The 22,435-nt window shown below is 41.2% G+C and overlaps 1 protein-coding gene and 1 non-coding gene across 3 annotated transcripts; both read left to right on the top strand.

Annotated features, from left to right (window-relative positions):
• The first annotated feature begins 5,360 nt into the window (after nucleotides 1-5,360).
• NFKBIZ (NFKB inhibitor zeta) lies at nucleotides 5,361-16,054 on the top strand. 2 transcript variants are annotated; one of them, XM_036744763.1, is made up of 12 exons: nucleotides 5,361-5,847; nucleotides 8,543-8,682; nucleotides 9,317-9,347; nucleotides 9,454-9,560; nucleotides 9,661-10,487; nucleotides 11,037-11,142; nucleotides 11,574-11,720; nucleotides 11,943-12,006; nucleotides 12,901-13,070; nucleotides 13,703-13,813; nucleotides 13,947-14,114; nucleotides 14,654-16,054. In XM_036744763.1, exons 1-12 carry the CDS (start codon nucleotides 5,556-5,558, stop codon nucleotides 14,705-14,707), a joined length of 2,217 nt encoding a protein of 738 aa, XP_036600658.1. In that variant the 5' UTR covers nucleotides 5,361-5,555; the 3' UTR covers nucleotides 14,708-16,054. The 2 variants fall into 2 exon arrangements, with proteins under 2 accessions (XP_036600658.1, XP_036600657.1); XM_036744762.1 differs by having other exon boundaries at nucleotides 5,401-5,847; nucleotides 9,451-9,560.
• Nucleotides 8,233-8,368, top strand: LOC118840567. The gene has a single exon (XR_005009743.1). It is a non-coding gene; the product is annotated as a small nucleolar RNA SNORA2/SNORA34 family (small nucleolar RNA).
• Nucleotides 16,055-22,435: the final 6,381 nt, after the last annotated feature.

The following is a 22,435-nucleotide window of genomic DNA, read 5'->3' as shown; positions in this document are numbered from 1 at the left end:
ATCAATTAACATGCATAAATAAATGCTCAGGAAACCTTGATTAGAACGCTCTGAGTAACCAAAAGTACCTCTTTTTGTTATTGTGTATTTGCTCATTTTTGCCAAAAATTTGAGGTTTTCTTTGCTTACATTCTTCTTTCTTTGTCTAATTCCACATATATCACAGTTTTGAGACTACCTTTTTAATAAGCCGACTAGTACTTTGGAAGGGAAATACCTTTTGGGGGGCAGGGGAGAGAAGTTAATTTTGAATATCAAAAATATCTTTGACTATGAGTAAAGAGAAGATTTAGTGGGGATGTGACAGCTTTCTTTCTGCAGATGAAGAGATCTCACATGTGAGGAGGAAAAGGCATGTTGTCCTTGGTCCCAGAGGGCAGAATTAGGAACAATAGGTGCAAAGAGACAAATTTAAATGTAATATAAAATTTAATAAAATTAATTTAATAAAAATTAATAATTTAAATTAATAAACAATAACTATTATTTAAATAATTATTTGATTAAGTGATGAATAATTAAGTAATTAAATAATAAATTAATAAGTAATTACTTTAATAAAATATAAAATTCATATAAAATAATATAAAATTTGCTGACAATTAGAGCTAACAGTGGAGTGGGCTGCCTCTTGGGAGATAGAAGGTTCCCTGTCACCAGAGGTCTTTGAGGAGAAGCCAGATGATCCCTTTTAGAGTATGCTGTAGATGAGATTCATGTTCAGGAATAGGTTAGCCTAACTGACTGAGTTGGCCTATTATATTATATGCAATGTGTTAATGGGGAAAACAATTAAAAATGAAAGTACTATATGTCTTATTTGGCTTCTTTCTGGGTTTTTAATTTCTGTTTTATTTCTTAGGTTTAATGAATGCTATTGAAATTTATATTGAAGTCTACTATAGTAGCTTAGTAAAATTATGCAATACTATGTGTATTTTGCATGTATCTATTTCAGATTTTTACCAAGATGGACAAGAATTGGGGGTGGGGAGGTATGAAAAAGTCATGAAAGCAATATGATGAAGGGCATGAGAAATGAGAAAATTCAGGATGCCACTAAAGTCTTAGTGCAATTTTAAGGCTTAAAATTACTCTAAGACCTTTGGGATATCCTATATTTACCCTACAAAAATTATCTTCTATTCTTTTAAGAGACATTTCCCATACAGTTATATAGAATATATACATATATAGACAGCTTGAATGAGGGTCATTTGTAGCTCCAAGTCCTATGATATGGAGTTTCTCTCACAACAGCTTTGAGAAGTTTGTGGTGCAAATATTTTTATCCTCATTTTACAGATATGGAATCTGAGATGGGTGAAATGATTTCTTCATGCTAATACACTTAGCTCATGTCAGAAATGGGACTTAAACCCAGGAATGTCTGATTTCAAGTCCAGTCCTTTTTTTTTTCAGGATGCTTCATAGTTTACAAATCATTGCTGTCACTTTGTTGTTATCCGCTGACTTACTCTTCAGTCTCTTGCAATCTGGCTAGTGACTCACCCCTCTATTGAAGCTGCTCTCAATTACCTCCTAATGGCTATTATGATGGCCTCAGTTTTCTTGACCAGCAGTTTACTCAGTTGTCCACTTCTGGATACTCTCCCTCATTGTGGTTTCTGTGAGATTATTCTCTCCTAGGCCTTATCCTATCTCTCGACACTCCTCCTCTGCCAACATTGCTGATTTATCACCCTCTTTCCACTCTCTAAATACAAGGATTTCATTCTCTTCCTAGTCCTGTTCCTTTCTTTCTGGACTTGAAAACCATGTCCCCTGTTTTGCATCCTGGGGCCTCTTTTCCCTGGACTAACCTACAACCTCACCCTGGAATATTCACCCCACTTCTCTCATCTCTCATCTCTCCCCTTCCCTTTTCTCCCTTTGGTGAGTCCCTTCTGGAGCCTCCGTTTTGTGGAAGGACCTAGGCCTTCATTCTCCTCACAGGCTTGCTCCTGACTTTCTAGACTTCAAAACTATACCCTGCCCATGGTATTTTCATTTCCTTCTGTGTGATTTGTACAGTGTTTGGCACAAAGCCTGGCATACAGTTGGAACTTAATAAATGCTTGTTCCTTCCCTCCTTCTCCTTTTGTGTGTTGTCTTCTGCTCATTAAAATGTAGCTCTTTGAGGTCATAGACAATCTTTTTGTTATTGTATCCCCAGTGATTAGCGCAGTCCTCAGTGCATGTTACTTAATGAATGCTTTTTTGTCCCTTCCTCCCTCCCTTTTTCCTTTCCTTCCTTCCTTCCTCCCTCCCTTCCTTCCTTCCTTCCTTCCTTCCTTCCTTTCATCCCTTTCTTCCTGCTTCTTTCCTTCTTTTTCTTTTTTTTCTTGTTCTTGAATGTTCTTTAATGTTCTTGAATTTTCTTTTTTATTGTGAATTTAATCATCAAACACAAATATTTCAAGATACCAAGGCAAACAGATTGTATAGGAAACTGTGAACCTCCCATTAGTACAGCTTTTTTTTAAAGCATACATCCACCTATCTATTGTATTTGTGTCCCCTTTCTATACTTCCTCTTTTTTTCTTTGTCCTTTTAAAGATGTTTTAGTAATGCTCTTTTATTTGTTTGTTTGGTTTTTTGGGGGGGGGGCAGGGCAATTAGGGTTAAGTGACTTGCCCAAGGTCACACAGCTAGTACATATGTCAAGTGTCTCAGGTCAGATTTGAACTCAGGTCCTCCTGACTCTACGGCCGGTGCTCTACTCACTGCGCCACCTAGTTGCCCCCTTTCCTTCTTTTTCTAAATTAAATGCAAAGATTCCATAAGGCTTGGGCCTTATCTTTCCATATGAAGATTCTTAACCTGGGACCCGTGAACTTCAAAAATATATTTTGACAGCTATTTTAATATAATAAGTTTTTATTATAATCCTATTCATTTTATTGTGTATGAATGTAATCCAAGTCCCAAAGTGCATTAATAAGGGAAGATCAGTGCCCTGTACCTGTGTGGGGTGAAAGTAGGAGTTGGCATTGTCCATCTTCTCTCTTGAAGCTGGAAGCCAGAAGTTCTGGAAGCAACTAACAAGCCCAAATTGAATCAAGAGACCCAAAGAGATGTAAGAGATTCACTCTGCTTTCTCCCACTTTCACCCATCTATACCTCCACCTTTACCTTTCACACAGGTGCTTGGGCATTGATCTCCAACAATGAGGAGAGAGTCGCAAACCAACAGGCTTTGGGGACGTGGGTTACTCACTTAAAAACATTATTCTGAGGAGTCCAGAGGCTTCACCAGACTACCAAAGGGGTCCAGGACACAAAAAAGGCTCAGAACCCCTGCTCTATGTAGTCTCATTTTTTCTCTCTGTCTCTGTCTCTCTGCCTCTCTCTGTCCCTCCCTCTGCTTGTCTCTTTCTTTCTGCCTCTCTTTCCCTTGATAATCTCATCAGCTCCCAAGACTCCAATGATCACTTCTATGAAGATGGTTCCTATCCAGCCCCAATCTTTCTCATTCCAAGCCAGTAAACATTTACTGAGTGCCTACTATTTTCAAGATACCGTGCTGGTCATTGGGGACACAAAGGCAAATCAAAAAACTGTCCCTTCCTTCTAAGAATTTATAATCTGAATTTCCACATGGTTGCTAGGCAGGATGTTCTTCTGGTACCTCAAGTTTAGTAGGTCCTGTTCATCCAGGACCAAAACTTTTAAGTTTTCTTTTCCACCCCCATCCCCACCTCAAATGAGATATTTGTAAAGTGCTTAGCACAGTACCTGACACATGGAAGGTGCTATAAAAATGCTTATTCCATTGCCTTTCCCTTTATCCTGTCAGTTGTTAAATCTTGTTGATTCTATTTTCACATCTTTAAAATCTTTCCTCTTCTTTTTTATTCAGACTACCATTTCCTTAGTATAGGCCCTCATTACCTCTGGCCTCAACTATTGTACTAGACATTGTGACCGTGCCATGCCCCTATCCCCCAAAACAGAAACAAAAATAAAAAATACAAAGAATCCTTCTAAGATCAGATAAAAACTCTTCATCCTGACATTGCAGGTCCTTAATGATCGGGCATCAACCTGTTTTTCTAGTCTTTATTTTGAATTACTCTTTAATCACTGTATATCGCAACCAGCTTCTACCTGTTTCCACCACATTTAGTCCCCATTTTCCTCCATGAATTCCTGTAGGCTGTCTCTAATGCCTGAGGACACTACCTCTTCACTGCCAGGTGCTGAAATTTTTTCTCTTCTTTTAACTATGGCCCAGTTCAGGTGCCATATTCTCCATGGCAGTCTTTTTGGGTCTCTCCAGGCCGTGTCCCTTGTCTTTGTCACACTATACCGATATTGGATGGACTTGTGTAGGTGTCTTGGTAGGTTAACTCCTCAAAAGTAAGGACATTGTTAATGCCAATCAATCAATTGAAGAAAAAAAAAAGCATTTATTAAACTCTTGCAAGGTGCCACTCAGGGCTGAGCATTAGGTCAAAAAACAGTCCCTGCTCCCAAGAAACTCACTTTCTAATCGGAGAGTCAGCAAATAAATAACTAGGTAAATACAAGATTTATTGAGTAGTTGGTAGATAAACTCAGTAAGGAACAGCCAAGCCCAGGGTGGGGATAAGGGGTAGGGAGCTTGGGAGGCTCTCAATGAGGAAGGCCGTAGCTTCGGGTGGGGGCCTGGGAAAATGAGTCCTGTTGCAGGTGGGATTCTATCTGAGACTTGGAGGAAATCGGTGAAACTAAGAGTCAGAAGGGAGGAGGGACCAGCGAGTTCGGAGCCTGGCCACGGGAGACGCAGTGCCCAGAGCAAGGCAGGCGCTCAGCGAACGTGCCTGGGAATGGCTGGACAGCTCTGGGCCGCGGGGCGGAGGGCAGAGTCTGATTCGCGGGTAGAGGCCGAGAAGAGCCGGCTGCTCCGTGAACTTGATTTCCCCTCTCCCAGGGCCGCCGGAGGGAAGATCGGGCTGACTGGCCCTCACCCCTCCCTTCTGTAAACTGCCCTGCCCAGTTCCAGCTTTGGGAGTTAGTGCCAAGTTCGGGGAGGCGAGCTCATTTGAAGCCTAGGGAAAAGGGAGAGGGGAATGAGTGGGGGGTGACGGGGCCGCGTGCAGGACTCCGGGAGCCAGGTGGAGGTCAAAGGCAAGGTCGTCTCGGAGCTGGAAACCAACCGAGTCCTGGAGGAGCCGGGCTGGGCGGGGCAAGGGAGGGATGAGGGCGGAGGGGAGCATTGCCTCATCCTGTACATTTTACTGGAAACCTGCTGTGCATCCGGAGGAGGAGCCGCGGGGCTGTCGTCCCGCCGCGGCGGCCCAATGGGCAGGCTCGTCTGGGGGAGCGGGCTGCCCCTCACCCACCTCCCCGGCCCCCTCCGCCCGCCTATATACCCGGGAATTGTCGGCCGCGCCCAGCCGAGCTTAATCCGTCCAAGTGCGAGTGCCCGCTTCTGTTCCCAGAGCAGCCCCAGCGAACGCCCAGCGCAGCCAGAGTCCGTGTCCGCCGTCCTATTAGTGCGGGGGACAGTGCGTGGGAGGGTGGCTAGTGGGGGGACACACCCGGAGCGACGCGTGGTCTGCCCGCAAGCATGATCGTGGACAAGCTGCAGGAGGACAGCCGCGGTGGGGAAGGCCTGCTGGAATGCGCGGCAGGCGAAGGCGGCCTCATGACCAGCCCCCTCAACCTGGCCTATTTCTACGGGGGGTCGCCCCCGTCCGCGGCCTTGGGGGCAAGCGATGCCAGCTTCTTGTCCTCCGGCCACTCGACGCCGGGCTCCCCCGGCTCGGACTCCTCCGACTTCTCCTCCTCCTCGGCCTCCTCTTGCAGCGCCCCTGGAGAGTCCCGAGCCAGAGGGGGTCCCCGCGCCGACCGTGTGCCAGGTAGTCCGCGCCCCCTCGCCCATGACCTTGGGTTGGCACCCCCTCCCTGCGGGGCGTCCGCGGGCATGGGTGGCCCGAGAGCTGGGGGAGGCGAAGAGGGTGTTGGGGGGATGTGCTTGGCATCAAACTTTAGAGGTCAATAATGGTTTAGCCTCAGATGACTTGGGGAAAGTGAGCGGGGAAGTGACTGGCGAAGCTAACCGAGCTGTCATTTTCAGGTTTTTTTTTTTTTTTGGATGCTGCAATGAAAATGGAAGGATCAGGAATTTTACTGGAGTGGTTAGTGTCTGTGGAGGTCTTGTGTTTTTCTAAATTGCCATGAAAACTTCTAAGTACAACATTTGGAAAACTATCAAGAACAAAATTATAAAGGAACATACAGTGATTTATGTACATTTATGATGTACTAATGACAAATTTGAGGTATTCTAGCTTGGAGAATTATGTTCTCATGTCAGCTGAATGATATTTACCAAGTTACTTAGTAATAGAGTGACAAACAGTGATTTAAACAGTTCTGTTTCTTTTAACTATGAATTAGATATAGAATATGTTTTCCTCTATCAGTCAGACTCATAATAATAAACCAGTTCAGCTTTCTCTTTGTTTTCTTGGGGAAACTGGTTTCTGTTTTTTTGAGGAGGGAGGCCAGGAGGAAGGTGGCAATTATGTCTTCTAGGAGAATTAAAGATGTCATATCAGTCTTAGTATTTGTAATACTTGAAAAAAATTGCTGGCCAGTTTCTTACAAACTGGTTTTTGGCATTGCCCCCTCCCCACCCCCATCCCTGTCTCCCTCACTGGGTCTAAGAAATTTTTGGTTGACTTATCATTTTTTGGTTGGCTTTACCATTTTTTTTGAATGTGCCAAATTTTTCACTTGGAAGTCTTGTTTTTAAAACTACTCACTTGATTTTTGTTATGGCTACTCAAAAAATGTCAACTAGTAGGATCATAGTATTTTAAATCATGAGAGAATCTTGAAGATTAATCTAGTGCCCTCGTTTTACAGATGAGGAAACTGAGGCTTACTATGGAATGTAAGGCCAGCATCCAAATTGGGATGTCTTCAAATACAGTTCCATTCCCCAGCTAGTGCAGTACTGATAGGAGGAATAAGAATTTTCGGGTTATGGAATTTAGTGTTTTTTTTCTTGTCTACATGTGGGTCAAGCCATTTTGCTAGTTTCCTTTTTCAGTTATTTCTTCTTTTTCCAATTTTGGCTACTGCCATGCCTTGGTGTGCCTTTTCGTATCTTTGGTGTATAACCTCTTGTGGCATTTCAAAGTTTAACAAAGCAGTCTCATGAACTCCATTTACTCACTTCCAGTCCTCTGTTCTTTCCTTTCCTTCTCCTCTCCCTTCTTCAAATCAAGTGCCTAAAATGTTCCACTTCCTGGCTTTTTTGCTTGTTTATTTAATGATCAACAGATCTAAGAGGTTATGACACAAGTGGTCATAAGCGGAACACTGAACTCATCTCTATTTCTAACATTGTCAAGTTTTGGCTCAGGTTCCAAAACAACAGCTTATTTCCTTTTTACTAGGAAGACCAACAGCTCTTTCTGAAAAAAATTTTTAGGAGGGGAAATCCTCAAGAGTGTTTTAAAAAAAAATTAGGGCACAAATCTAATGTTTTTGTAAATTGAGATCACTGGAAAAAGTTTATTTTGCCTGCCTTGTAGGGTGGAAATGCCAGACCTTTTAATCTCTAGAAGAACATAAAGCCATTGTTTGAAGAACCCATGGAGTATTAACTAATAAAATTGCTTTAATCCTCATAGCAGGCTCATGTGATAATGGGATAACGAACTTTATTATTCCTGTTTTACAGAGAGTTAGGATTTGAGAGGCAGAGAGACACAATATGCTGTTTCTCAGACAACTTAGATCTGGGGTTGTCACCACCTTTTTTGTGTGGGAAGAACGATTTTTTTTTTATTTCTTCAAAACTTTGAGATTATGTGTGTGTGGGGAGTGGTGTGTAATGGTGGTGGTGTAGAGTCAGGAGCTAACAATTATAATAGCTAACATTTATGTGAAGCTTTAAGGCTTGCAAAGCACACAAAACACATGTATAGATGTGTGTTTGTGTACTTTGCAAGTGTGTGTATATGGATGCATGTGTGGATATATATATGTGTATATATACATACTATATGTGTGTGTATGTGTATAAATAAGTGCTTATTTGATTTTTACAAGAACCTTGTGAGATAGCTATTATTTTCTACATTTTGTGGATGAAGAAACTGAGACTTAGGAGCTCAGTGGATTTGCCCAGGGTCACATAGATATATTTGCTTCCTGTGAAGTCCTTGGGAAGTCAGGGGACATTTTCAGAGAGGGTCTTCATGGCAATGGCTTCAAGGAAAATCAGTAGGCAGGCCCTGAATGAAGACCAATGGTTTGCTGTAGCTATTGGTTTCAAACAGGAGCCCAGAAGAATGTCTCCCCATGGTCTGTTGGCTTTTCTAAATTCCTAGTGGGGAATGGCCAATTCAGTTGGAAGAGACAATTACTCTCCCTCTCCCCACCCCCCAAAAGAAAGAAAAGAAATGGTATACCAGTAGGTATTGATCTATTGGTTAGGTACCCGCTTGGACATTATTTGATAATAACCTTAGAGGTTTTTTAGACTTGTGTTTTTTAAGTTGAATAAATTTAAATATGGTTTTTTTTTTTCCTGAGCAGGTGAACACCATATGGCTGGTGGAAGGCAACAGAGAGGACCCTTTCAAGGTGTTCGTGTGAGAAATTCAGTGAAGGAACTCTTGTTGCATATAAGAAGTAGTAAGCAGAAGTCTTCTGCTCCAGCTGTGGACGATTTCAAGGTGATGCCTGGTTTGTTGTTGTTGTTTTGACATATATACTTGTGTTCCTAACTGGTTTCACCCAGTAGGATGTTAGAGGGAATTTTCATGGAAGTGGAGGGACTGATACTGAGATGAATGGTTTTGTGGTGAGTTAGCAAAATTTTAAATCGGGAACAAAAGCTATTGAACCATGATCATTTCATTTTAAACTTGAATTGAGGCTAAGTTGAAGGTGAGGGATGGGGAAGTTGTTATGAAGGGGTAGAAAGTGAATGTTAATGGAAATGATGTTTACACTTTCTAGCACTGGATTAAACATTTGTACTGAGAAGTGCCCGTGTATTTAAAAGAGCTTCCATCGAAGGGTCCCCCTTGTGTTGTGGAGATGACCCTGGCTTGTGGTAGGACATGCTAGTGAAAAGCAAGTTCATCCTACCACATCTTCTGTCCTCCAACATCTGGTCTGAACTAAGTTCTGAGAGGCTTATCACCAGGCTGGCCCTAATGTGATGCATGTTTTGGTTATAGAAACTTAAAAAAGACCAAGTCCTAAATGGGCCTTATTTACATTGGTGGAGAGGAATGTTTACACTAATATTTCTTAAAAACTCAAGACATATGAAGTTAAATGTGATTTTCTTTCCCTTTGTAGGCACAAAGTGTGAGTACAGAGCAGTTTACAGGTAAGAGATTTTTGCAATATGGTCTAGAAGGGTCTTAAGAGTAAAAGACTGACTACATTGAAGCAAAATTTTTAAATGACTCATCCAGAATTCTTTTTCTCAGCAGAGTTGAAGGACATATTGGCACATAGTGGGAAAAGGAAGGGGGCGGATCCTGTCTCTGATGGACCAGCTTGCAAAAGGCCAGCTACATCATTGCACACCCAGTTTTTGGTAAGTATTTCACACCTTAACTTGTGAGATAAGTCACCTATTAACTGTATACTTTGACAAGGGAGCCAATTTCAGATATGGAAATTTTCTTTTTTTCCAGACACCACCCCAAACTCCAACTCCTGTGGATAGCATGGAAGATGTTCATATTAATGAACCCAAACAGAACAACAATTCTGTTCTGCTTCAAAACATCATGAATATTAAAAATGAATCCAATCCTGTTTCCCTGAATACAGTTCAGTTTAGCTGGATGAGTCCAGTGGTTATCAATCAGAGCCCTCCTAGGGAACAGTATCAGGATTTCCATGGAGGGCAGGTTCTCACTCCGCCACAGAAATACCAGCCATTCCAAGTCAGTAGTCCCCCACAAATGGTGGATCAATCTCACATATATCAGTTTTCTTCTCCACAGAACCAGGATTTGCAACAGCCTTTTAGTCACATTTCAGTCCCAGACTGTAGTCCCTACTCTGGAAAACCTCAGTCTCCTAACTATGAACCAAACTTATTTGATGGGCAAGACCTGCTGTTCTGCCCAACCCAAAGCTTCGCATCTCTCCTAAGTGGTCCTGGAGAACCAGAGAATATTGCTGTCCCCATTCAGACTTCACCCAGTGCTCCACAGCAGCAGCAGCAGCAGCAGCAGCAGCAGCAGCAGCAGGAGCAGCAGCAGCAGCAGTCAAACGAGATCAACATCCAGAACTTTAACCTGGCGCCAAACAATGCCTGCGATGTCCTGGGTAGGCAGGATTTAGGCTTAACCCCTTTCAATGTTTCCCTGCCGCTCCAGAGTGTGACTGGAAATTCAATGAACACCACACAGTTAGGAAAGTCCTTCTTTCAGTGGCAAGTAGAACAGGAAGAAAACAAACTGGCCAACCTGTCCCAGGACCACTTTCTGTCCAAAGACGCGGATGGTGATACGTGAGTACAGCTTTTTATTTTACACATGTAGTTTGGGTGATGGTACTGTTTATAATGGGGAGCTCAGAACTGCTTTAAATGCACTCACTTCAATAGTTAGCTAACTATCCCAATATTGCTTAGTTTAAAGGAGAATGCCACCATAGAGGTGGCTGGCCCTTTAGATCACACAACCTACTTTAAAATAATTAAAATGTAGCTTGTGTTCTGTGTTTGGAAGATCCAGCACAGGCTCTGTCTAAAGAGCAAAAAGCAAGCCAACTGTGGTGTGTGTATATGTGTGTGTGCGTGTGTGTGTGTGTGTGTGTGTGTGTGTGTGTGTGTGTGTATGTGTGTGTTTGTGACAGCCCATGGGTTGTTTGCTTTACCTTAGTCTAGGTATCCCCAGCCTATTATTTTAATGGAGGTATTAATAAAATATCTGAAGGGATTATCCATTTATGTGGTGCTTTAGTTGAGTTGAGTAGGTCTGTCCATTATGAAATAGAGGGGCAGATGAGAAACCTAAAGTAATTTATCCTCCATTTATTTTCTCCTCCTGTTCTCCAGGTTGCTTCACATTGCAGTTGCCCAGGGACGAAGGGCCCTGTCTTATGTTCTTGCAAGGAAGATGAGCGCTCTTCAGATGTTGGATGTTAAAGAACACAATGGCCAGGTGAGATTCTTGCCAGGTGTCTGAAATAGATGCTGGAAACCTTGGGTTTCTGGGTGGGCGAGGTCCTTGGGTTTAAATGCAGAACATGGTCTCTGAGCAGTTAGCCTTATGAGCCCAAGACCAAGGACATTAGCTGAGGTTTTGGATAATTGCTGAGAGTTATCCTGAAGTTAATTGGGCCAAAGAGTAGCTGTGGAGGAGTAAAACTAGCACTCCCTAGTCTTTAAACACATTGCTCATTAATCAGCACACATCTGCTAAACACCTACTGTGCGTGAAATACTAGACAAAAATGCCCCCAGGAGACGTTAGTAGGGTTTTTGGGGGCTGGGGGTGGGGAGAGGCCTCTTATTTCAAGCCATATTTCCTGTTAAAGTAATTGCATGAGAAAAACAAACAATGACTTTTTTTTCCTCTCTGAATGACCACAGAGTGCCTTTCAGGTAGCAGTGGCTGCCAATCAGCATCTCATTGTGCAAGATCTGGTGAACCTAGGGGCCCAGGTGAACACCACGGACTGCTGGGGAAGAACACCACTGCATGTCTGTGCTGAGAAGGGCCACTCACAAGTCCTTCAGGTCAGGAAACTGTTCCCTGAATGATAGAAGTATAAGCACTTGGATTAGTTCCTTATCTCCCACCTGGGGACTCTCCTTTTGACTTGATCAGACTCTGTCATTTGGTTGCCCTGGAGAGTTAACTTGAGCTGTTCATCACACATTTATTTGTACATTTTCCCCCCACCTTTCAAAGCCCATTGTTAAATGTTTACTTCTATTTAAAATATTTTTTTTTTGCAGGCGATTCAGAAGGGGGCCATCTCTAGCAATCAGTTTATAGAACTGGAAGCTACCAACTATGATGGTGAGTGGATAATTGCGAACTTGCTTGTTAAAAGCTGGCCGGGGCTTATGGAACTACTCTTAGGCAAACCTTATACTTATTAAATATTATATAACTGAGGATGTGGAAAGTGGAAAGCTAGACTATCCTTTTTTCATGGCATGTCAGGTGCCATAACCACAGCTGCAGTTTGTTAGGGTTTAAGTAGAATGGTTGGGACAGCTAGATGACGCAGTGGATAGAGTGCTGGACTTGGGGGTCAGAAAGATTCATCTTCATGAGTTCAAATCCAACCTTAGACACTTACCAGCTGTGTGACCCTGGCAAAGTCACTTAATCTTGTTTGCCTCAGTTTCCTCATCTATAAAATGAGCTAGAGTAGGAAATGACAAACCACTCTGGTATCTTTGCCAAGAAAACCCCCAAAATGGAGTCACAGAGAGTTGGACACAACTGAAATGAATGAACCACAACAACAGAATGGTTGCCTTTTTTTTTAAACCAGAGACTTATTAGGAGGCATTGTAGACAATAGAGCTAGAAGGAAATTTATAGGCTGTCTAGATGGATTTTCTTATTTTCCAGATGGAAATTGAATTTTATAAACAATTTATAGAACATCTCAGTTCTGAGTCTGGAAAATGACAGGGCTGAACTTGTATGATACCTAAAGTCACTTCTAGCTTCAATTCTATCATTCTCTGAGTCCAGTTACACTTTGTATTCTCTTAAACCTAGGCTTATATCATTAATTACTGTAGTGAAACGAACAAAACAAACCATGAACACTTAGAGTGATTCCAGACTCTTGAGTAGCTATCTGGGCACCAGAAATGTTTTCCCAATAGCCATGTTCATTTTGGATTTGAAATTGGATGAATAGCTGCTTCATGATTTTGTGATTTCTTCCTTTAGGTCTCACTGCTCTTCACTGTGCAGTGGTAGCCCACAATGCTGTGGTTCATGAGCTCCAGAGGAACCAGCAGCATCACTCACCTGAAGTCCAAGACCTTCTCTTGAAGAACAAGAGTCTAGTTGACACAATCAAATGCCTAATCCAGATGGGAGCCACTGTGGAAGCTAAGGTAAGTTTATAGAAGGTGCCTGGGATTAGAGGCAAGCAGCCTGGTGAAGTGGACAGGGACTGGGCAAGTTGATTGACCTCTCTTTTACTTCAGTTACCTCATCTATAAAATTAGAGGTGGGAAGTTTGACTCAGTGGCCTCATTGTGTTCTCTTCCCACTGTAAAATCTGATCCTTTGGCCTCTGACATAGAGAAAAAAGAAGATGGTTAGTTATAACACTCAAAACTTCATCCATGAGTTTTCCCGAAGCTTTATTGAATGTTCCATTTAATATGTGTGGAATAATTGGGAAAATAGTAAAGTATCTTTAATTATAGACAAATACCTTATAAAATTTTTTTATTAGATCTTAACCTTATATTACTTCTCTCTTCCCTTTCCCCTCCCAAGTTGCTTAGTTCTGAATTAGATAATTCTTAATTGAAAGGAAGAAAAAAATTCCACTTTCCCTTGAGATTGAGATGGAAATTTAGTCTTTCTTTGTCATCCACTAGGGAAGGTTGTATTTTTTCATGGAAGGGATTCTTCTGAATGGTTAGTGTTGGATTGCTGTTTTATGTTTGTTTGTTTTTTTTTAAATTGGCTCACAGTACGAATGTGTTGATGATTTTCCATTCTTCCATTTGACTAGGATCGTAAAAGTGGCCGAACGGCTCTTCATTTGGCTGCTGAAGAAGCCAACCTAGAACTGATTCGCCTCTTTTTGGAACTGCCCAGTTGCCTGTCTTTTGTGAATGCTAAGGTAATTTGCTAAAGCTTCCTCAGCAGGGCTGGCAAGTAGGAAAAAGCCTGATGTCAAAGTCTTAAGGCTTTTGGCTCTGGGGAAAAGTCCATCTCACCGATGGATGTGTATTATTTCATTTGTCCTTCTCCAGGCTTATAATGGTAACACTGCCCTCCATGTGGCTGCCAGCCTGCAGTATCGAGTGACCCAGTTAGATGCAGTCCGTCTGCTGATGAGGAAGGGAGCTGATCCAAGTACTAGGAACCTAGAGAATGAACAGCCAGTTCATTTGGTTCCAGATGGCCCTGTTGGAGAACAGGTAACAACAAAATGGGGAGGGAACAAATTTAGAACCTTCATTCACTCATTTAATAAACATCTTTAAGTATCTACTATGTGCCAGGCACTGTGCTAACTGCTGGGCATACAGAGAAAAAGCAAAAGACAGTCCCTGTCCTCAAGGAGCTTATAATCTAGGGGAGAGACAACCTGCAAGCACATATACAGAGCAAGCTATGGGATAAATAGGAAATAATTAAAAGAGGAAATTAATTAAAAGAGTACTGGAGTTAAGAGGGGTTGGGAAAAACTTCCTCTAGAAGGTGGGATTTTAGTTGGAAGAAGCCAAGGGAGGTCAGTAGTTGGAGTAGATTAGGGAGAGCATTCAAGGCATGGGGGACAGCCAGAGAAAATGCCCTGTTATATGAAGGATGAGAAGGGGGCTGTCCAGGACCCTTATAATCTACAGATTAACTTCTTCATATCTCAGGCAACGTATATGAGGAAGGAATGCCAGTTATTACGTTGCGTTGCCTCCTCAAAGAGAGAAATCTGATGATGCTTATTTTTTATTTCTAGATAAGACGGATCCTGAAGGGGAAGTCTGTTCAGCAGAGAGCACCGCCATATTAGCTCCATGTGATCTGAGAGTCTATAGTTAACACTCACTGTCAGTTAGGCAGTCCTGATGTATCTGTAAATAGACCATTTGCCTTGTAAATGGCAAATGTAAGTTGTTTCTGTGAAACAAAGGCATTTAGTTCACTATTATATAGTGGGTTATGTTAAAAGAGAAACATTTTAAAAAATTTAATTCCTCTTAACATATTGGAGTTTTATATTCCCAGGTGCCTGGGATCTAAACACTTGGACTTATATTTTTTAGGGGCTAAATTGACTATGTAGGAGAAGATTCTTTTGATTTGTTGTATGAGGCATTTATTAATTTGTTGGCCAGTTTAAAAGTGGACAATTCACACAGAAATTTTTTTGGGGGAGGAATCAGCATTTAGAAGAAAAAATGAATCTGAAAATATTGTGGCTGCATTTCGCCTGACGTGGTACCATGCAATTAAGCATGTAACATTTGTATAGGTGTTTAGCCTTATGAATGATTGAACACAAAGATGGTTGAAATTTGCAGAATGTATATATTTGCTCTTTTTCTGTTTCAAAACTAGATTCAATGTACATATGCTGCTAGACAAATGGCTACCCCAAATTTTAAGTGACTAAAGATTTTTAAAAGTAATGATTTATTAATTATTACTGATACATATCTAAAGAAGCTTCTGTTTTTGAACCACCCAGCAAGTTTCTGTGGAGAAACTGAATGGAGCAATTGAAGCACTTTGGTGGAAGACGAAGCTTCATTTAGAATGTGATGATGTTTTCTTCTCATTCAGTGAGCTTCTCATAATTCTGCTTGTAAGAATTACATGTTCTTGAGAAGAACATTCCTTTCCTCCAGGGTTTTTGTCTTATCTCTTAGGAATAGCAAAAAGTCAGCATCAAAACAGTCACCCAGATTTTTTTCTCTCCTTAATACGTGTACTAGTGATAATGTATAGTCATGTTTTGTATTTATTGTATAGTGAAAAATGTTGTATTTTATTTTTTAGTTCTCAATTAATCGTTAACATACTCTATTAACATTGCCTGATCTCCAGGGTGCCCAATTTAACTTGTACAGCTATAATTGCACACTAATTCCTTCTACTGGATTTGATTCCTTTAAAAAAAAAGACAAAAAATGTTCTTAAATGATGGGAAGCATCACATGTGACTGATCTTTGTGACTAACTTAAATCCCTTTAGAAAAGATAGCTTTTGGCTGGATCACATTGTTTGACCAAGTATGTCTCGTGGACAAAAAATAACTGTAAACATTTGGTGTTAAGGAGTATAGTTGGGATGCATACAGCTAAGTATACTTTGAATAACTTTGTACAGATTTAAATAAAGTTATTAATTCAGTTATTCCACTGTCTTTAAAGTGTTTTCTTCTTCCTTTGTCTTAATTAAATCTTGGAGGGATAGCAAAACTTTCTACTAGATTAGTTATTTAAACATAGATCATTGGCATTGTTGGAGAAAATGAAACATTAAATTGTCATCACTATTACATCCACCCTCTGAGGACTGTCAGATGCTAAATATCATATGTGGCAAATAGTTATCCTTTAAAAGTTTATGTATTAAAGCATCTTAAATACAGCAAGGTCAGATCTTGATGCATCTTGGACCGTTTTAGATTTTTGGTTCCTGTAATATTTTTGTTGGGGTAGAGGTGGTAGGGGGATGCTGAGAATTGGGGGTTGGGATAAAGAATAGAGAAAAATAGGATGCATTGATATACAATTTTCAGCACACCAGCTAGCAGCTGTCATGGGGGTGTAAGACCAACCCAAGCCCAACAGCAGGAAGGCTACCAGCATGCTGCAAAAGCACAGGTTCTTTTGATCTGCTTAACTAAGGAAAGCTACATTAAGGGGTTGACAAGATTACTTTAATTCAGCATACAAATATCATTCACTTAGTTCAGGGGAAAAGACCAGCACACTGAACTTCAGAGCAAATTACAAACAAAGTACAAACGTCAACAGACAGACCTTGTCTGATTCAAATCCTAATACATAGTTACCAGAGTTTAACAAAGTCCCCGCATCCAGGTTACAGGTTGGAGGGCCCTTAGCTACAGCTGCTCGGAGTCTCCACATCAGCACACCAGCATGAGTGAGAGCCCTAAACAAATTACAAACATCAACAGACCGACCAAATACAGATTCATAGTTACCAACATCTAGGTTCAGCCCGGGAGCTCATAATGTGGGCTGGCCCAGAGTCACTCGTGCCACCACTGCTGTGGGTAAGAGCTCCAAAGAAGAGAAAGCCAACCCCTGGTTTTATATCTTTTTCAGGGTCAGGGGTGAGTCACACATGTGACCTAAAATCGTCACAAAGAGGCAACTTAAACCCATGAGGTCTAAGAGCCTCTGATGTCCCAAACCTATCACTCAAACTCGTGTGTAAGCCAGGCCCTCCCCTGAGTTAGCCCCACCTTGGGCCCTGCCTTAGTTACCAATTCACACCCACATAGGTTTTACACCTAATAGGGGTTTGGGCCTGGGGCTTAGCACCTAGTAAGGCTCAATGAAATACACTGAATTACTCAAAGGAAACAAAAGCCAACTAAGTGCTAAGAGCCCATTTTGCTTACCAACACACAGACCTAGGGTAGAAGAATATGTAATTGAGCCAATGACGGGCACCATGGAATAGTGGCTAGAGAGCTGGCTTTGAAACCAGGAGGACTGGCATATAAGTCCTGCCTCTGACATACCAACTGGTCCGGAGCAAGTCACAACTTAGAAGACTAAAACTTGCCTAATAAAGCACCCCTAGAAGACTAAAACACAGAAATGTTGACCTGCATTGACAGTGGGAGTTTTCTCACTCATGAGATCCTTATAATAATGAAATCTCATGGGTCTAGGCCCTATTCCTTATTAAGGCATTAATAGATTGTTTCTACTAACATACTAATCATTACCACAAATTAGTGAGAATCCGTTATAGTACTGCCAATGTTCAGGGTGACTAGGTGGCCCAGTGGATAGAGTTCTGGGCCTGGAGTCAGGAAGACTCATGGGGATGCACTAGTTGTTTGACCCTGTTTACCTCAGTTTCCTTATCTGTAAAATAAGCTGGAGATGAAAATGGCAAACCACTTGAGTATCTTTGCTAAGAAAACCCCAAATAGGGTCACAAAGACTCAGACATGACTGAAAATGATTGAATAACATTTGCCAATGTTAGTTTCTCTTACTTTAACTTGGAAATCCATTACTGTTACATGTTAAAGACACTGAAGTCTTGTGTGTAATGAGTCAAAGAGTCAAAGATGAGTCAAAGATGCTTTATAAACATACTGGTATCACCATTGTGGCTGAAGAATAGTGGGGATGAAGGCATCTTGGGATAATGGGAAGAACACTGGCCTTAAGAATCAGAGAGTCTGAGATCAGTGTGAGCCTGGGAAACTTCAGTTTCTTCATTTGTTAAATGGGGTTACTAAATACTTTTGCTCCATACCTCAAGAACTTGGTTTGAGGAAAGTTCTTTGCAAAACATAAATCACGCAAATATGTGTTGTTATTTGGGAAAGAGGCTGAGTCACTAGTCCTTTCTCATCTCACACTATAACCTGACAATGAGCTAATGAATAGAAATACAACTGTACTTGACCCATGTGACTTACGCAATCATTGCAAACTTGGTAAAACAAATGGAAACAGGCAGAATCAAATCCATGGGGTACAATTTCTATCAAAAGAAACAAACTACCCTTTGGGTAGGTGGAGTCACTACTGCTAATCCTATTTTTATTTTAATCAATACTTTGGCAGTATCCAGTGTGATGTGCTTCATGGTGGTGGGGATGAGTGTAAGGAATATACTTTGGCCTTGAGGGGGCCACTATCCCAGCTCCTTAGCTCATGTTCTTCTCCCTGGTCCTATCCTGCCCTTTCCCACTTCTGTATTTTTTCTTAGGTCATTCCTTCATGCCTGGGATGCACTACCTCATTGTCTACATGTTTCAATCCTTTCCTTTTTTTCAAAGCTTAGCTCAAGTGAGACCTCTTGCATGTGGAAGATCCCTCAATCCTTCGAGCTAGAAGAGTGCTCTCTAATGTCTCAGGCCACTCGGATCCCTCCTGGACACTATCCTCAAACTCATATTTTTGGGATGAATATATTTGATTCTCCCATTAGATTAAAAGCTTCTTGGAGGCAGGGACTGGGTTATCTTTCATCTTTATATATCTCTAGTGCTAAGCAGAGGTCCTAAGGTTTATTAGGCCTTTGCTAAGTCCTGAATCAATTCATTGAACTCAAGAACCCCAAGTCTTCAGACCCAGAGAGACAAAATGTGTTTCTTGCAAACAGCTGAGAATGAGGGAGGTGTCCTCTTTGCTATTAGACCTTCCCTGGTATATTGAGGGGGCAGTTTACATTTTCAGAAGAGCATTGTCAAGCTGCAGTGGGTCTGGTGGAAAGTGACTGTGATGATGAGTGGATTGGAGACAATGCTAAGTTCTCTAACGTTGACTATTGGCATCTTTTGTCATCTTTTCCAGTTTGCTATGTGTGAGGTGAAACTTCAGAGTTGTTTTGGTTTCCCGTTATCTTACTAATGATTTAGGGCAGGTAGGTGGTGCAGTGGTTAGAGTTCAGGGCCTGCAGTCAGGAGGACCTGAGTTCAAATCTAACCTCAGGCATGTACTAGCTGTGTGACCGTGGGCAAGTTACTTAACCCTGTTTGTCTCAGTTTCCTCATCTGTAAAAATGAGCTGGGGAAGGAAATGTCAAACTACTCTAATATCTTTGTCAAGAAAACCCTAAATGGGGTCACAAAGAATTGAACATGACTGAACATGACACCTTCCAATGAGTTGGAACATTTTTCATACTATTGTCAATCGTTTGCAATTCTTTTGATAACTTTGTCCATGTCTTTTAAAAACTTATCTACTGGCAAATGGATTGTGGTCTTATATAGTTCTGTTACTTGTATATTTGACTTTATTTAGAAATATTTAATATAGAGCTGTATTGTTTTCTTTTTCCCAATCAGTTGCTACCTTTTTTTAGTTGCTTGATTGTGTTCTCGTATAGTGGGACATTGGCAACCAACATATAAAGTTCCCATCACCAGTCTACTAGATCCCCTAAGAACTGTGTGACTGTGACTGTCTCTTCTCTCCATTTTAGAAGGAATGGGGGAAGCTAAAATTTTGCAACAGGCAAGAAATGTAGACAATGCATTATATCTGTAGGTATTTTGTTTGATTGAACAGGCTACACATGCGCGCACACACACACACACACACATTATATATATATATATATATGTATGTATATACATATATATATACACACACACACACACATATATATATATGTGTATGTATATATATACACACACACACACACACACACAGAAGAACACTAAATCCCTGGGGTTTCTCTTTGAAACCAGCCAAAAAAGATTTTATTGTTAAATTTTATTGTAATTCCCCCAAATAAGGCAGAAAAAGTCAGCCAGGTGAATCTGGATTATCATGGGTTCCCCAGAGTATAAATGTGCTAGCAATGGGATTGGAGGAAGGAGACTTGGTAAAAGGATGCTTTTTTTTTCTTCAAAGAAGCTCCAAGGAAGCCTCAGGCAATTTTTCTTTCCATTTCTATGTCAGGCTCATGGAAACGCTTCCCACACTGGCTGAATCAAGGGCCTAGAATTTCTGGGTTTGTGGCAGGAGTGAGATAGAGGGAGTAGCTAATTCTCCTCTTTTGACAGAAAACTACAACTCTCATTCGCTTTTATTATGCATACAAAAGTTTTTCAATTTCAATTCAAAATTATTTGTTTTATCTTTTGTAATTGCTTCTACCCCTTGTTTGGTTTAACAATTCACTTATAGTTATAGCTACCTTATCTAGTTCTTTTCTAATTCTTTTAATGGTATGATCTTTAATATTCAGGTTACATGTTCACTTTAAGCATTCAATATACTATTTGTTTGAATACTGCAGCTAAGTTCACTTACTTTGGCAATATACTTTCCAGGGATATACACAGAGATGATGAGTTTGACACATGCATTGCTACAGCTCAGTGTTTGAGGGGCTCTGAAGGAAAATGTGGGAGAGAAGAGATATCAGGCTGCCTATCAAACTGAAGGTCTAAAGAGCCTTGTGCTGACTTCATTGTTGTATGCCTATGAAACTTGGACAGTATACTAGAGCCATGCCAGGAAACTGAATCACTTTCATTTGAATTGTCTTAGAAAAATTCTGAAGATCTCCTGGCAAGATAAGGTACCAGACACCAAGGTTCTTATTCTAGCTGAACTGCCAAGCATTCAAATTCTACAGTGCAGAGTGCAAGCCTGATTGTCTGGCCATGTTATTCGAATGCCAAAAGTATGTTTGCCTAAAAGACTATTTTACAGAGAACTCACATAAGGCAAAAGCTCACATGGAAATCCAAAGAAGCAATATAAGGATATTTTCAAGGTCTCTCTGAAGAACTTTGGAATCTATTATGAGACATGGAGATATTAGCACAGGACCATCCACTATGGCATGCTTGTATCAAAGGAGGTAGTGCACTTTACAAGCAAAGCAGAATTGCTATAGCTCAAAAGAAACTTGAGATGTGTAAATTTGAGCCATCTCCTTCTCAACTGTTCATATGAACTATTGGTGCCCCACTTGTGGTAGAGCCTTCTGAGCTTGTATTGATCTGATCGGCCACAGTTGGACATACTGTACCTTGACCTCAACAGAGTGATGTCATTTTGATGCTCTTTGAGAATGGACAACCATTTTGAGTTTATTGTGGCATGTGGTATAAAATGTTGGTAAAGACATAATTGTATCCAGATTACTTTCTAGTTTTCCCAACAAATCTCATTAAATGTGGAATTCTTCTCTCTGGACTTTATATTTCCAAGTTTATCAAACAATGGATTATTAAGTTCAATCATTTTTTATTCTTCCTTATCTAGTCTATTTCATTGCTCTGGAGGAGAAAGTTGGGCTGGTGACCTTGTACAGCCCTCCCCCACTCAAACCAAAGTCAACTGCAAGATATATCATCATGTCCCTGATGTCATGGTCCTCTTAGAGAATGAAGGACAAACACAACCTGTGAGTAGCCTCTCCCTCTCCCTCTCCCACTTTGTCTGCCTTTCCCTCATCTTGGTGAGTATCAGGCCACTGGACCTGGATGGCTCTGGAGGAGAAAGTGAAGCTGGTGACCTTGCACAGCCCTCCCCCACTCAAACCAAAGTCAACTGCAAGATATATCATCATGTCCCTGATGTCATGGTCCTCTTAGAGAATGAAGGACAAACACAACCTGTGAGTAGCCTCTCCCTCTCCCTCTCCCACTTTGTCTGCCTTTCCCTCATCTTGGTGAGTATCAGGCCACTGGACCTGGATGGCTCTGGAGGAGAAAGTGAAGCTGGTGACCTTGCACAGCCCTCCCCCACTCAAACCAAAGTCAACTGCAAGTCATGTCATCATTTCCCTGATGTCATGGTCCTTTTCTAGAATGTAGGACAAACAAGAACCAGTTTGCCTTCCTACTTTTTTTTAACCAGTCCCTAATTGTCTTGATGATTCTTGCTTTACAGTATCAGTTAACTTTTATAAACTGCCCCACTCAGTGCTGCTGATTTTGTGGGTTCATCTTATAACTTGCCACTTTACTGAAGGTATTGTTTGATGATTCCTAAGGATTTTCTAAGTAAGCCATCAAATTATCAGCAAATATAGTTTGATCCCTCTGCC

This window comes from Trichosurus vulpecula, chromosome 2 (genome assembly GCF_011100635.1).
Source record: "Trichosurus vulpecula isolate mTriVul1 chromosome 2, mTriVul1.pri, whole genome shotgun sequence".
Taxonomy (NCBI): Eukaryota; Metazoa; Chordata; class Mammalia; order Diprotodontia; family Phalangeridae; genus Trichosurus; species Trichosurus vulpecula.
The sequence above is the reverse complement of the archived record's forward strand: the minus strand, read 5'-3'. Positions and strand labels throughout refer to the sequence as shown.

Coding starts and splice junctions, on each gene's coding strand:
- NFKBIZ (XM_036744762.1), top strand. CDS start 5,556: ATGATCGTGGACAAGCTGCAGGAGGACAGCCGCGGTGGGGAAGGCCTG. Junction 11,143..11,573: donor TTAAAGAACACAATGGCCAG/GTGAGATTCTTG, acceptor GAATGACCACAG/AGTGCCTTTCAGGTAGCAGT. Junction 14,115..14,653: donor ATGGCCCTGTTGGAGAACAG/GTAACAACAAAA, acceptor TTTTATTTCTAG/ATAAGACGGATCCTGAAGGG.